We start from the raw sequence: 15,604 nt of genomic DNA on the forward strand, positions 1-15,604 counted from the left end.
CCCAACTTCAGCCCCAGCTCCATGGAGCTTCAACAATTTTATTGGCTAAACACTTCTTCCCAAGTTTACAGCATCACTGGTTCCTCCTCCTAAACCCCTAGTGGGGCAGGAACCTTTAGCACAGGCTCAAAGATGGGGAGCGGGGATTGGAAGTGGGGTGTAATAAGTGAGTTAGAAACCTGCTGATGCTCCACAATTGGACAGCAGGACAGAAAAACTCCTATTTCCTACTGCTGAAAACCATCTATAGAAAGGCTTGAATGGGATGGAGATTAACCACTGGTCTCCACAAGAGTACACCCAGTCTTCCTACACCAGGACTTCAGGAACAGGGCAATGCTACGTCATTCTACACATTTTGCAAAAGTACATAGGCCCAAAATTGGCCATGAGGTTTGGGATTACCAGCTCCCCAACTTGGCAGGATGGGAAGAAAGAAAATGTGTTCATGAAAAGCTTTCGGAAGTGAGTCAAGTCTTCCACCTGAACCTTGATGCTGTATTGATTGTCCAGGAGCTCGATGGCACCTTGCACCACATACTCATTCTGTAAATGTGAAAGTGAGCAGGTGGAATAGACAACGTGGCCTCCTGGTTTGGTGGCAAGGAGTCCAGCCCTGTAACCAGAGAGAGAGAGAGTGGTAGTAACTAATGAGCTTCACAGAAGCAGAAGGGCAACAGAAGAAGCTGGAAGGACTGGGGAGCCAGTTGTGGGATGGGTGACTGTGTTAGCCTCTGCATGCCTTCCACAGCGACGTCATCTGAAAAGCTGTTCTTAAAGCAGAGAGCAACCTAACCTTACTCCAAGGGCTCTCCTCCAGAAGCTGTCTTGAAACAGCCACCTGATCTTTGACTCCAGTTATAGACCAAACTCTGATACTGGCTATGAATCGAGTTCTTATCCCAGCTGTACAGAGCCTTGACCTCAGTATATATTTCAAAATTGTGTTAATCATTGACATAGGGTTAAGGGTTAGCCTGGAGGTAAAAGTGAATCTGTGCAGTTCATCCTACTATGTATTTCTACCACACAGAGTTTTTATGTCCCAGAGTAAGACCATCCTGTGATGTTTGTCTCCTTCAGACAGATTCCCAAACAGAAAACCCTTCTACGGGCGATGGTCTTGGCAACAGCTTCTAGCGCCCCAGATTCCCAGATCACTCTTTCCCAAAGTCCTGAGTTTTTGTAAATCTGTTACTCACGCAAGAAGCTGCACCTGCAACATAGGCAACATCCGCCGCTCCTTCTTCCTCGAACGCTGAAAGATGTTGTTTTCCTCCTCATGAAGGGAGTGGCGGTCTGTGGTACAAGGCACATCCACTAGCACCTGCCCAGAAGTGTAAAAGATGAAATATTAGAGCTCCTTACAGGCTCCTCTTCCTTAGGTCAGGGCTATTTTAGTCCCTTGACCTGGAGGACTCTGCAGAGTGCTGCCTTGGCCCATCCCCCAACTGCAGAGTACCTGACAAAGCTTCTCACCTTAACCTGGTGGACAACTGTGAAATAAAGAGTGGGAAAATAGTACATCTAGGTATACTTATGGCTGGTCAAAAAACCAAAACCAACATATAAATAATTGTAATTAAATAATTGATATCAACCTAAAAAGAAGTCTTCAGTGTTTCAGAGCTCTGTCCTTGACTCTATACCTAGCTATTTGAATGAAAACATCCAATTTACAGATGACATAATGACCAAAGGGTAGCTAATACACTGAGTAACAGGATCAGGATTCAAAATTATCTTATTCTAAAACAATGTCATATTCAACGTGGAAAAGTTTTATTTTTTTTCCATTTATTTTTATTAGTTGGAGGCTAATTATCAATGTGGAAAAGTTTTAAAGTGAGAGATGCAAAGTCATTCACTTATTGGGGAATTCCCCAGCGGTCCAGTGGTTAGGACTCCCCACTTTCTCTGCTCAGGGCCTGAGTTCAATCCCTCGTCAGGGAACCAAGATCCCACAAGTCACACAGCACAGCCAAAAATAAAGTCATGCATTTATTTATTAAAAGCCTACTCTGATGGGCAGCAAAACAAAACAAAAAGAGCCCTCACCTCCCCCAAAAAACCAGTCCTATATTTACATTTCAAAAAAAGTAAAAATTATCTATGGAAAAGATCTGTAAATTTTCAGTTAAGCAGAAATTCCATGTAAATTAGTAACGACCCAGGGTTCAATATTCTGATGCATTCTTTGGCTACATGAATTGATACAGCACACACAGAGTAAGATAAATGATTACCTTGTACTCTGGTCAGGTCATATCTCAAGAAATGTGATGGGACTAGCGTTCAGAAAAAGAGACATTAATTAAATAAGAACGCTCAGAGAAGGGATAGGAAAGCTCAGAGAAGGGTCACTGGGATATTTAGAAACCATATGACAATACCCTCTGTTTCCTGAAACCCTTGTAATACAAAATACCTAAAAAGGATAGATAAAATACATTTTAAAAATAGTCAATATTTTAAAATACGTAGCTCAAAGAAAATTAGAAAAATCTGTAGAAGCCAAAGAAAAATCAGGAGTACAAATCCAAGGAGGCATTCCAGAGCTGAAGCTGATGGCTTCTTTTTTTTTTTTTCCAATTTGAAGTATAGTTGATTTATAACGTTGTGTTAGTTTCTGTTAAACAGCAAAGAGATTCAGTAAAAAAAATATATATATATATATATTATTTTTCAGATTCTTTTCTATTATAGTATATTATAAGATATTGAATATAGTTCCCTGTGCTATACAGTAGGACCTTGTTCCTTTTTTCTTTTGGCTGTGCTGTGTGGCTTGTGGGTGCTCAGTTCCCTAACTAGGGATTCAACCCAGGCCACAGCAGTGAAAGCCCAGAATTCTAACCACTAGGCCAGCAGGGAACTCCCAGGACCTTGTTTATCTATTTCACATACAGTAGTTTGCATCCACTAATCCCAAACTCCTAATTTATCCCATCCCTTTCTCCTTTGGTAACCATAACTTTGTTTTCTATACCAGTGAATCTGTTTCCATCTTGTTCATTTGTATCTTTTTTTATTAGATTCCACTTGTAAGAGATTTGTCTTTCTCTGAGTTACTTCACTTAGTATGATAATCTCTAGGTTCATCCATGTTGCTGCAAATGGCACTATTTCATTCTTTTTTATGGCTGAGGCATATTCCATTTAATATATGTATCACATCTTCTTTATCCACTCATCTGTCAATAGACATTTAGGTTGCTTCCAAGTCTTGGCTCTTGTAAATAATGCTGCTAATTAGTTTTGTCTGGACATACGTCCAGGAGTGGGATAGTTGGATCCTATGGCAACTCTACTTTTAGTTTTTTGAGAAACCTCCATACTGTTTTCTATAATGGCTGCACCAATTTATATTCCCACCAACCATGTAAGAAGGTTCTCTTCTCTACAACCTATCCAGCATTTATTATTTATAGACAATTTTTTTTTAATCTTTTTGGCCATGCCACACAGCATGTGGGATCTTAGTTCCCTGACCAGGGATCAAATCTGCACTCTGTGCATTGGCAGCGTGGAGTCTTAACCACTGGACCACCAGGAAAGTCTCAATTATTTGTAGACTTTTTGATAACGGCCATTCTGACCAGTGAGAAGTCACATTGTAGTTTTGATTTGCATTTTCTAAAAATTAGCAATGTTGAGCATTTTTCCATATGCCTGCTGGCAGGATTAAAATTATCTAATGTAGAATTAAAATAAACCTTCCTAAATAAAAAACATTTAAGAGATTACACAGTGAAATAAACAGTAAGTAAAACAAACAGAGTAAATACTTTGACAGAGCCAAAACCAAATATATCAGGGACATCAATTGTTTTAAAAGAGAAAAATTTACAGATTGGTTCAAAAAACAAAACCCAATTCTAGGGAGTATATGAGAGACATATCTAAAGGGTAGTTATTTAACAAGGCTTAATATAAAGAGATTGGAAAAGGTACAACTGCAACATATATAAAAGGAAAGCTGTTAAGTGGGGAGATGGGTAGGTACCCTGCCATGAAAATGCAGAGCTCTGGCACTCCAGCTGATGGCCAGGTAGAGCTCTGGGAGAAATGAAATTACCAAGAGTGTATGGAGTCCTGAGATAGTATTCTTCTTTGAATCTGAAGTGCTTAACACTTGCCTAACACAGTATGTAGTACACAACTATTTGATCAACAAATTAACAAAGACATCTTCAGGACATTAAAGCTGTTTTCAAACATCTGAAGCACTTTCATATGAAATGGGAGGCAGAGCATTGTAATAGAAGGCATAGCTGGAATCAATGAATGGAAATAATAAAAATAAAAGGGACTGTGATGATGACAATATTATTAAATGCTTTCTATATGCCAGGAGCATTCTACATGCATTCCTATCACCTATGGGATAGGCATTAATATTATCCTTACTTTACAGAGGAAGAAACTGAAGCTTAAACTGAAAGATTAACTTCTCTGGCTGATAAGTGATGGAGCCAGGATTCCAAACCAAGCAGTCTGACGCTAGAATCCTTGAACTCAGCCATATACCATAAAATCTAGAGATTTTAATTTAGTAGGAGAAAGAATTTTTTCTAATAGCAAAGGTGTTCAACCACAAAACCTGAGTGAGCCCCTGTCACTGAAAGTATGCAAGCACAGGCTGAATAATGATGATGGCTACTACCTGTCTAATCTTCATGGCCAGTTGATGTACTGACACTTTCCCTGGATATGCTCATTATTAATCCTCATAATAATCATTTCCTATTTTACAAACAAAGAGGCTGAAGTTCACCAAGATCAAGCAGCTGTCTCAAAGTCAGTAAGTGACACCTCTGTGATACAAAAACAAGTTAGGTCAACAGCAGAGGTTACGCTCCCTCTACTCTGCTGCCTGTGTGCCAAAAAGGCTGAATAGGGGATTCCTACACAGATGGGAAGTAGGTCTCTCAAGCTATCCAAGATTCTATAAGCCTTGGTCTTTCTTTCCATGTCTTAGAGTGGCTGAGGCAAGATGGTAAGAACTGAACAGAAGAGAAAAATGTGTCAGATGACAACACAAAGGCAATAGCTACATATATTTTATATATTTAGAAGTATGTGTTTTAAATAAATATTTTTAGAATGTGCTGATTAGAAAATACAGAGAACTCTCCTCCACTGTTGGTGGGAATGTAAATCAGTGCAGCCACTATGGAGAATAGTATGGAGATTCCTCAAAAAACGAAAAACAGAACTACTGCGTGTGTGTGTGTGTGTGTGTGTGTGTGTGTGTGTGTGTGTACTCAGTCGCTCAGTCGCATCCGACTCTTTGTGACCCCATGGACTGTAGCCCACCAGGCTCCTCTATCCATTAGATTTTCCAGGCAAGAATACTGGAGTGGGTTGCCATTTTCTTCTCCAGGGAAACTTCCCGACCCAGGGATTGAACCCACCTCTCCTTTATCTCCAACACTGGCAGGCAGATTCTTTATCACTGAGCCACCTGGGAAGCAGAACTACCATATGACCGAGCACTCCCACTCCTGGGCATATAACCAGAGAAAACCATGATTCAAAAGATACATGCATTCCATTGTTCATTGTAGCACTATTTACAATAGGCAAGACACTGAAGCAACCTAAATGTCTATCAATGAAGGAATAGATAAAGATGTTGTACATATACACTGTTGTTGTTGTTTAATTGCTAAGGCATGTCAGACTCTCTTGCAACCCCGTGGACTGTAGCCTGCCAGGCTCCTCTGTCCATGGGATTTCCAAGACAAGACTATGGAGTGGGTTGCCATTTCCTTCTCCAGGGGATCTTCCCGACCCAGGGATCGAACCCTCCTCTCCTGCACTGCAGGCAGATTCTTTACTGCTGAGCTGCCTGGGAAGCCCACAAGAACACGAGAGTGGGTTGCCATGCCCTCCTCCAGGGGAACCTTCCCACACGTATTAATACAATGGAACGTTATTCAGCCATAAAAAGGAATGAAACTGTGCCATTTGCAGAGACATAGATAAACCTAGAGGCTGTCATATAGAGTGAAGTAAGTCAGAAAGAGAAAAACAAATAAAATATCACTTACACGTGGAATCTAGAAAAATGATATGGATGAACTTCCCTGCAAAGCAGAGAGACACAGGTGCAGAGAATAAACTTACGGATACCAAGAAGGGAAGGGAAAGTGAAAGTGAAAGTCGCTCAGTCGTGTCCGACTCTTTGCAACCCCATAGACTATACAGTGCATGGAATTCTCCATGCTAGAATACTGGAGTGGGTAGGTAGCCTTTCCCTTCTCCAGGAGATCTTCCCAACCCAAGAATCGAACCAAGGTCTCCCACACTGCAGGTGGATTCTTTACCAGCTGAGCCACAAGGGAAGCCCAAGAATACTGAAGTGGGTAGCCTATCCCTTCTCCAGCGGATCTTCCCACCTCAGGAATCCAACTGGTGTCTCCTGCTCTGCAGGCAGATTCTTTACCAACTGACTATCAGGGAGGCCCCGGAGGGAAGTAGGGGTGGGATAAACTGGGAGACTGGGATTGACGTATATATACTACTATGTATAAAACGGATAACTAATAAGAACCTACTGTAGAGCACATGAAACTCTACTTAATGGTATGTGGTAACCTAAATGGGAAGGAAATCTAAAAAAGAGGGGATACACATAACTGACTCACCATGCTGTAAAGCAGAAACTAACACAACACTGTAAAGCAACTATACTCTAATAAAAACAAATAATTTAAAAAATAATAAATAAAAGAAAATACAAATAACTTAAAGATGTAAAATTACTTTCCTCTTCATTCATAACAAAAATGTAATTAGATGCTTCAGTTTGGCAAAAACCAAAAAGTTGGACAACTCGAGGAAACAGTGCCCTTATTCATTACCGGTAGAAGTGAAACTGACTTAGCCTTCACAGGGAGTGATTCAGTAACCTCTGTCAATATTCTAAGTACATATAAACTGTTATCCAGCAAGCATACCCCAAAAACAAAACCAAAAGTTTGACTACAGGGCATATTATTAACTAAAAAAAAAAATACAAACTTCAGAATAGTAAGCATAATACACTACCATTCCTATTATTTTTTATATACACATTTATATTTGTATATACACAAAGAAAATATTTTAAGGGGATACAGAAGAAAATATAGACAATATGTAGGGAGAGGAAGTAGACAGCTGTGAGGCAGGATTAAGAAGGAAACATACTTTTCTCCAGATACCATATTGAGCCTTCTGCATTTAACATCATGTACTGTATTAATATTCAAAACTAAATAAAATGAGCTTAATCATACTACTTTAATGAGGGTTACTGTGCAGCCAAGTGAGTAGTGAAATAAAATAAGCCTAATTAATTTTTTTCCATCCAGACAGGTTCAAACTCTTTTTGTTCCCTCTAATCAAGATAGTAGGCAGTCATCTAAGCTGAACTGACAGTTCTGCAGATGGCTGTTTTCACCACATCACCCAAGGAGAGAGTTGCCCAGGTCCACAATCAGCCCTACATCTTCAAATACATATGGCTAGATCCTACCTGCTCAGGGCCTAGCACCAGGAGGGAATGCCAGGTTTGGCTAGCTGGATGTCCCAGGTCAGGAATCACTCACCCGGTCATAGGTGTCCCCCTCCAATTCTCCCCACTTCCTGCCATCCCATGATGTGACTCGAACTCGATTCTTATCCCTGACATCTTGTGGCACATAGCTGTGAAGGACCCTCTGTAGCCTGCTCATTCGTGACGTGGAGAGATCATTGGCAGCGAGATTACCTGTGGGAGTATAAATTTTTAGAATTGTTTTTTCTACTTCTGTAAAAAAAAAGCCATTGGACTCTTGACAGGAATTGCACTGAATCTATAGACATTCTGGGTAGTAGGAACATCTTATGCCTGCAGGAATAAAGAAACTTCAGAGGCCATTGCACAACGAAGCATCCCACCAGCAATGGTGCTGATGGAGAGTCAGACAAATTCTCAGGCATAGCCAATCAATGCAGACCCCCCAGGCAGGGGCAGGTGGAGGAGAAACATTTATTATATGCAAAGCACAGTACTAGACACTCTGGAGTAGGGGCTGCAAAGGCAAACACCAACTTAACCCAGAAAGGTTATATAAATAAGACAAAGCAGACTAGGTTAAAACATTTATTTCTTTAAAAAATATGCTCTCTCTCACCTTTCTTGAAATATGCATTTCGCTTCATCTTTGGTAGATACTACATATTATTTACCCCTAATTTAAATTCTACTCATTCCTTAGTATGGGCTTCCCCAGTGGCTCAGCTGTAAAGAATCTACCTGCAATGCAGGACACGTAGAGACATGGGTTCAATCCTTGGGTCAGGAAGATCCCTTGGAGAAAAAAATGGCAACCTACTTCAGTATTCTGGCCTCGAAAATTCCATGGACAGAGGAGCCTGAAGGGCTACAGTCCATGAGGGAAAAAAGAGTCAGACATGACTGAGCAACTAAACAACAATTCCTTAGTAACAGAACTCCAATTTTATTTGAGAGAGAGGGGAGCAATATTCCCTAAAAGACTACATTTCCCAGCCTCCTTTTACAACTAAGTAAAACTATAAGACTAAGTTCTGGTCAGTGAGTTATAGGCAGAATTATTGTGTGGGACTTCTGGGAAGATGTTTAAAAGAAGCTGATACAGGGCTTCCCTTGTGGCTCAGTGGTAAAGAATCCACCTGCCATGCAGGAGACATGGGTTTAATCCCTGGTCCAGGAAGATCCCACATGCCATGGAGAAGCTAAGCCCCTGCTCCACAACTACTGAACCTGTGCTCTAGAGTCCAGAAGCCGCAACTACTAATACCACAGGCCACAACTACTGAATCCTGTGTGCCCTAGAGCCCGTGCTGTGCAACAGGATAAGCCACCGCAATGAGAAGCCTACATACCACAACTGGAGAGTAGCCCCTGCTCGCTGCAACTAGAGAAAAGCCCATGTAGCAACAAAGACCCAGCACAGCCCAAAATAAATAAAAATTATATATAAAAAACAGAAGCTGATACAGGGACTTTCCTGGTGGTCCAGTAGTTAGGATTCTACCTGCCAATGCAGGGGACACAGGTTTGATCCCTCATCTGAGAAGATGCTGAGGGGCAACTAAGCCCATGTGCCACAATTACCGAAGCCCACGCACCCCAGAGCCCGTGCTCAACAAGAGAAGCCACTCCAATAAGAAGCCCATGCACCACAACTAGAGAGTAGCCCCCTGCTAGTGGCAATGAGAGAAAACCCACACAGCAGTAAAGACCCAGTATAGTCAAAAATAAATTTTAAAAATTAAGAATAAATAAATAAAAAGAAGCTGATACAATCAGGAGATACGCCTCTTTTGTCCAGGCTTTTCTTCCTGTCTGGAACTTGACTGTAATGATTGGATTTCCAGTAGTCAAGCAGTCATGTTGGAGGCATGAGGCAATCCTGAGGATGGAAGACAGCAATAAAATAGGTTGCAAAAAGAAAGAAGAAACCCTGATAACTGTGGAGCCTCCATGCCAGTCCTGGACTGCCTATATTCCAGCTCTCTTACGTAAGAGAAAAATAAACATTTCTTCTTTAAGTCAGTTAGTTAACTTTTCTATTGTATACAACCAAGCTAATCCTGAATGATTCACCACCTAGCTTTAATTTTCCCTTTTGTGATAGACACAAGTTTAAGAAATATTTCACTTCACTCTTGGCTCTAAGAAAAATATTACTATGAGCATAATGATAAATGGCAATTGATACCTGGCCTCGGAGTCAAGGAATGAAAGAGAGCAGTGGGCACTGCGGTGAAGAATTAGAGAGTACATACTTTTATCTAGTGAGTGAACCACTTTAGTCTCCCCACAAAGAAATATGTCCTAATTTTTGAGGGCACTCAAAGAAGTCAAAATCGGATTCTCTGCTCAAGAGGAATTTGCAGCAGGATATCAATTGAGAAGAGAAAATCTGGGTTCCAGTTCTGGACCTATCCCTAACTCCTTTGGAAAAGCAACTCTCAATTACTTCTCTTTGGCCCTTCTTCCTCTTCTGAGTTCCAGTTCCTCCTCATCCAAGAAACTCCACCTTATCCATTCCCCCTTCTGATGGATTCTCACAGCACTCAGTCAGATCAGCATAGCCCGGCTTAGGGTGATTGGACCCATTAAGCCATATCAACATTTCTTCATTCCCTCTGGACTTACAGAATGTGGAAATCAAATATAGTACCTCTCTGAATCACCTGTAGGGCCTACCTTGAGGCTGGAAGCTAATTCAAACTGTGCAAGTCGACTGATAAGAACTGGAAAAGAAGGGTCCAGGTCCAACAAAAAAGGCTATGGCAAAAGAAGCCTGGCTGAGCTCCATGATCAGTATCACAGCCATCCCCACCCTTCTGGCTTTCCTGGTGGTCCAGTGGTTAAGAATTTGCCTGCCAACGCAGGGGTCACGGGGTAAAGATTCCACATGCCGCGGGGCAACTATGCTCGTGTACCACAACTACTGAGCCCATGAACCCAAGAGCCTATGCTCTGTGACCAGAAAAGTCACTGCAACGAAAATCTTGAGCACAGCAACTAGTGAGTAGACCCCAATTGCCACAACTGGAAAAAGTCCATGCACAGCAACAAAGACCCAGCACAGCCAAGAATGAATCAATGAATAAATAAAAATCACAGCCTCCTTGTGAATCTTTCTCAAGATAAAAATACTGCTTATATTAAGGCAGGATGTCAGCAAATGGATGGCTGAAATGAACATTTACAATGAACAAAGCCCAGGCTGAGCTATACTACTAAGTCTTAGGCCTGTCCTCAAGGAACTCCTTATCTTGGGGAGAAAGAACATGTATACCCATTATCCTCTGATGCAAGGCTAATGTACTAACTGTTTCAAGGGTGATGCCCAGGGTGTGAGGGCACAGGAGACAGAGGACACACTTTGTAGCTGGCCAGCAGAGATCATGAGAGAAGACTTCCAGGAGGTGGCACACTTGAGCTGAGGCTTGAGAGCTAAGAGGGTGATAGGATGGGGGTATTCCAGAGACAATCTACAACATGAGCAAAAGAAGAGCCTTATTCAGGCAACAAAGAGTAGCAGGATATGGCTGAAGCACATAAAGCTTGGGGAAGAATGACATATGAAAGCTCTAAAGGACTACTGTGGCCAGATCTTATCATTTCAGCTGTCAGGCTAAGAAAATGGAATTTATAGACAAAGGGAACAGATGCAGAGGGGTGAAAAGTGTCATGTAGTAGATTAATCAGGGCTTTGCTTTAATCTGCTTTCAAAGACCTTGCTCTGTTCGGCAGTCTTACTTGGCCACCTGACAGAGAAAGAGAGGAAGTCACTGCAAACAGGAAAAAAACCCAGCTTAGCAAGTATTACCCTACCTCTGACCTGGACCAGAGAGCTCATCATATTCAGTGAGCCCCTGACTGGGGGAGGGAGAGGAAGGGAGAGGGAGCCTCCATGCTTAAGACACCAGCCCTCTGACTTACGGCAACAGCCAGTCTGAAGCAATGCTAATGTCTTTCCCCCAGGGGCTGCACACAGGTCAAGCACGGTGTCACCAGGCTGCAGGCCAAGGGCCAGGACAGGCAGCAAGGATGCAGCATCCATCAGGTAGTAATCCATGAGACCCAGGCTGCCAAGCCTAGAAGAGAAGAGACCACCTTAGAGTGAAAAGCCAAAGTCAGGAGACCCACTGGAAGTCAAGGTCTCAAGTCCATACCCTCAGGGATTACTGAGCTCTATGTAGCAAAAACTCATTTCTCCCACCCACCCTCAGTTATGTACTCACTCACTCATTCATCTACATAACAGCCAGAGCAGCCTTTTAAAACAGAAATCAACTTACCCGATTCCAGCCACACTACTCATCTTGCTATTCCTTAATTAAGCCACGCATACTCCTATTTTGTAGTTTTTCTGCTTTCTGCATGCAGCATACTTCCTTCAAATATACCTCATTTGCTTCCTCACTTCTTTCAGATCCTCCGCGAAAGTTACCTCACCAAAGAGGCACTGGTATGCCCTGACCACTCTATCTGAAAATAGCAGCCCCCTACTCCTATCTATCTATCTTTAAAGTACTTATTATTCACTTTGTTAAGTATAGGTGTGTGTGTGTGTGTGTTTTTCTCCTTCTCTCTCTCCCTATTAGAGTGAAGGTAGAGACTTTGTCTTGCTTTGTTCATTATAACATCTCCAACACCCGAAACAGTGAATGGCATGTGGTAGGAACTCAGTTTTATTAGGTTACATATTGAGATACAAAGTTCTTTCTGGGTTCAGAAAAGAATGCCATTCATTGTGCCTGTCAGAGTTAAAATTATCTGACTTAGGTTTGGATGAAGGAATGGACTTTCATTAGGTTAAAAAAAGGGAGTGGGGTGGGGAAGAGGTGCATTCTGAGCAGAAGAAAACAAAAAAATCAAAGGCACAGAACCAAACTCTTAGCTTCTTTCAGACACGGTGAGAAATCTGGTGTGTTAGAAATACAAGGAGATCCAACCAGTCCATCCTAAAAGAGATCAGTCCTGAGTATTCACTGGAAGGACTGATGTTGAAGCTGAAACTCCAATACTTTGGCCACCTGATGTGAAGAGCTGACTCATTTGAAAAGACCCTGATGCTGGGAAAGATTGAGGGCAGGAGAAGAAGGGGACGACAGAGGATGAGATGGTTAGATGGCATCACCGACTCAATGGACATGAATTTGGGTAAACTCCGGGAGTTGGTGATGGACAGGGAGGCCTGGCGTGATGCGGTTCAATGAGTTGCAAAGAGTCAGACACGACTGAGCGACTGAACTGAACTGAGAAATACAAGGTACACGAGATTGAAGTTGGAAAGCAGATAGAGGCCAAGGTTGTAACATATCAAGTTTGGACTATAACCTGTAGGCAGTTATCAAAAATTCTTAAAGAAAATCACATGATCGGCTAGTGAGAGTTTTAGAAAGCTAGGTAGGCTAGAAAGAACAAATTAGAAACAGAGACACCAGTCAGAAGACTGTTACGAGAGTCCAAGTGAGAGCTAGTGACACACAGATAGAGGCAGCAATCATTAGGGTAGAGGGGGACGACAACAACATAACAGTCACAGAAGGACTCCGCACTCCCAGTTGTCATAAGGGCAACTGCGGTGCAGCCATTCAGCCTGAGACACAGTTCAGCATGGACAGCCTTTGGGGACAGTCTCAAGGAGAGAGAAAACTTGGGTCCCTGCTGCCCTGACAGGAAAGCTCTGGGAGAAAGATGTGACAAGACATAAGACACAGCACCATCGAGGATCAGCTACAAGAACTACAATCCTTTCACACTTGAATTGTCTGTGAAACTGTGTGCCTTGTACCTCACAAAGGAGAAAGACGAGAAATCACAGAAAAATATAGAATTGCTATCATAGCAGTACTGGCTCACAAAATCCATTCTTATCAAGTTCCTTCCTTTTATTAATTTATTTTTTTTAAGTTCCTTTCCTTAAGAAGCATTACTCAACCTTTTTTTTTTGGGGGGGGGGCGGTTCATAGTTTTGAGAATCGGTTAAAAGTTACAATATCTCTTTCAAAAAAAAAGGCACAGTATACTTATAGCTGATTCACATTGTTGTATGGCAGCAACCAACACAACATTGTAAAGCAATTATCCTGCAATTAAAATTTTAAAAAGAAAAGCAAAACAACTTTTCGATTTCTGGAGGTTCCTGGACTCCCTGAATACATTTTTGAACTTCCCAGAGGTTAAGATCCCCTTCATTTACAGGGAATCCATCAAGACAAGAAGGGAAAAACTCAAATACAGAGAGCTGCTTTCCCCCTACTCTCAGGGTGTCCTCAGGCAACTAAGGAAACCACATGGTCTTACTCCATGGATCTGCCTAAGGCCAGGGCCTCCAAACTGGCCTCTAACCCTGCTCCAATCTATCCCCTCCTTACTGTGACTAAACCATCTTCCTGAAACACAACTTTGATGGCAATAACATCAACAGTAAGAGATACTATGTATGAGTATTATATTGCAGGGACTATACTTGGTTTTTAATATGCATCATTTGATTTAATTCTTACCACAACTCTATGAGGCAGGAGAACTCAGATTCTAGAGCCAGACTACCTGGATCTCAAATCCAGCCCACCTGCTCATCAGTTGTGTGACCTTCAGCAAATTACTCAACTTCTCTGTACCTCAGTTTCCTCATCTGTAATGAGTATGTACCAGATAGGATTAGTGTGATGAAACAAATTAACAGAAGTCAAATGCTTAAAACAGTATCTGGCACATAGTGAGCTATACTGTCAGCTATTACTGTCATTACTTTCCAAGTTATCTTCCTGATAACGAAACCAAGGCTCAGGTATCCAATGCCACCTGTCTTTTTTTTTTTGGTTGCACTTCATAGCATGAGGAACTTCTCCAACCAGGGATCCAGGGATCAACATGGCGGCCCCTGCAATGAAAGTTTGGAGCCTTAACCATTGGACAACCAGCGAAGCCCCATATTATCTAATATCAATAAGTGGTAAAGACAGGATTCAAATCTAGGTTCCCTTAACTCCAAAGCCCATGCTTATAACCACTCTGTTATTCCTTTCCTCTGCTCTGAACCCCTCTTCAGTGGTTCTCTAGAACACATACTGGCCATTTACAGCAATATATACTAAAAGGCACACAGTATGAAGCTACCCAGCCCTGGTATTCCAGTCATTTATAAGCAACCGTAGACCATCAGGAAACTCCCCTTTCCCCAGCCTGCAAACTCCTGGAATTCAAGATTCCTATACATGGCTTCCCATGTACTTTTCCAGCCTCATCTCTTACTTCTCTTAAGCATACAGTTTTCCTTCAAACCAGCAGCTAAGACTACTGCAAAGACTCCTAATTTACAACCCCATTTCTAGCCTTGCCTCTCTCCAACATATTTTCCACACAGCAGCCAGAATGATATTTTAAAAATTCAAATCTGATCACGTCATTCTCCAGCTTAAAACCTTTATGGCTGGGACTTCCCTGGTGGCCAGTGGTTAAGACTCTGTACTTCCACTGCAGGGGGCATGAGTTCAATCTCTGGTCAGGGAACTAAGATCCCAGATGCCAAATAAAAACGACAACAAAACAAACAAACAAAAAACCCTTTCATGGCTCCCTCTTCCTTTTAGAGAAAAAGTCCATAATCCCATATGGCCTGTAAAACCTTCCTTATCTGGTTAGATGGTAAAGAACCCTCCTTGCAGGCGGAAGACCTGGCTTTGATCCCTGGGTTGGCAAGATCCCACTCCAGTATTCTTGCCTGGAGACTCCCCATGGACAGAGGAACCTGGCAACCTACAGTCAATGGGGTCACAAAGATTTGGACATGACTGAGCGACTAAGCCCAGCACAGCCTTCTTCTGTAGCCTCACACTCCCATCCCCAACCCCATGCCACCAGTTTTAATTCCTATTCAGTTTTCAGGTATTAGCTTAAATTTCACTTCCTCAGCACTAGATCTTCTAAATATAAGACTTCATGGCATCTTGTACTTTTCTTCTGTAGCACTTATCACAACCATAAATAGTTAACAGTTATCTCCCTCACTACACTGCAAGTTCCATGGGGACTTGTGCACTTCAGAGTGCCTGGCATTTG

At 42.0% G+C, this 15,604-nt stretch overlaps 1 protein-coding gene across 1 annotated transcript in view; it reads right to left on the minus strand.

Annotated features, from left to right (window-relative positions):
• NSUN4 (NOP2/Sun RNA methyltransferase 4) overlaps positions 1–15,604 on the minus strand; it is a 20,711-nt gene continuing 5,107 nt past the window's right edge. The window contains exons 3-6 of the mRNA XM_043461450.1: positions 11,474–11,628; positions 7,599–7,759; positions 1,203–1,327; positions 1–616 (exon numbers count right to left, since the gene is read on the minus strand). Coding sequence (XP_043317385.1) covers positions 340–616; positions 1,203–1,327; positions 7,599–7,759; positions 11,474–11,628 — 718 coding nt within the window. The 3' untranslated portion in view covers positions 1–339. The remainder of the gene's footprint in view (positions 617–1,202; positions 1,328–7,598; positions 7,760–11,473; positions 11,629–15,604) is intronic.

This window comes from Cervus canadensis, chromosome 2, assembly GCF_019320065.1.
Source record: "Cervus canadensis isolate Bull #8, Minnesota chromosome 2, ASM1932006v1, whole genome shotgun sequence".
NCBI lineage: Eukaryota > Metazoa > Chordata > Mammalia > Artiodactyla > Cervidae > Cervus > Cervus canadensis.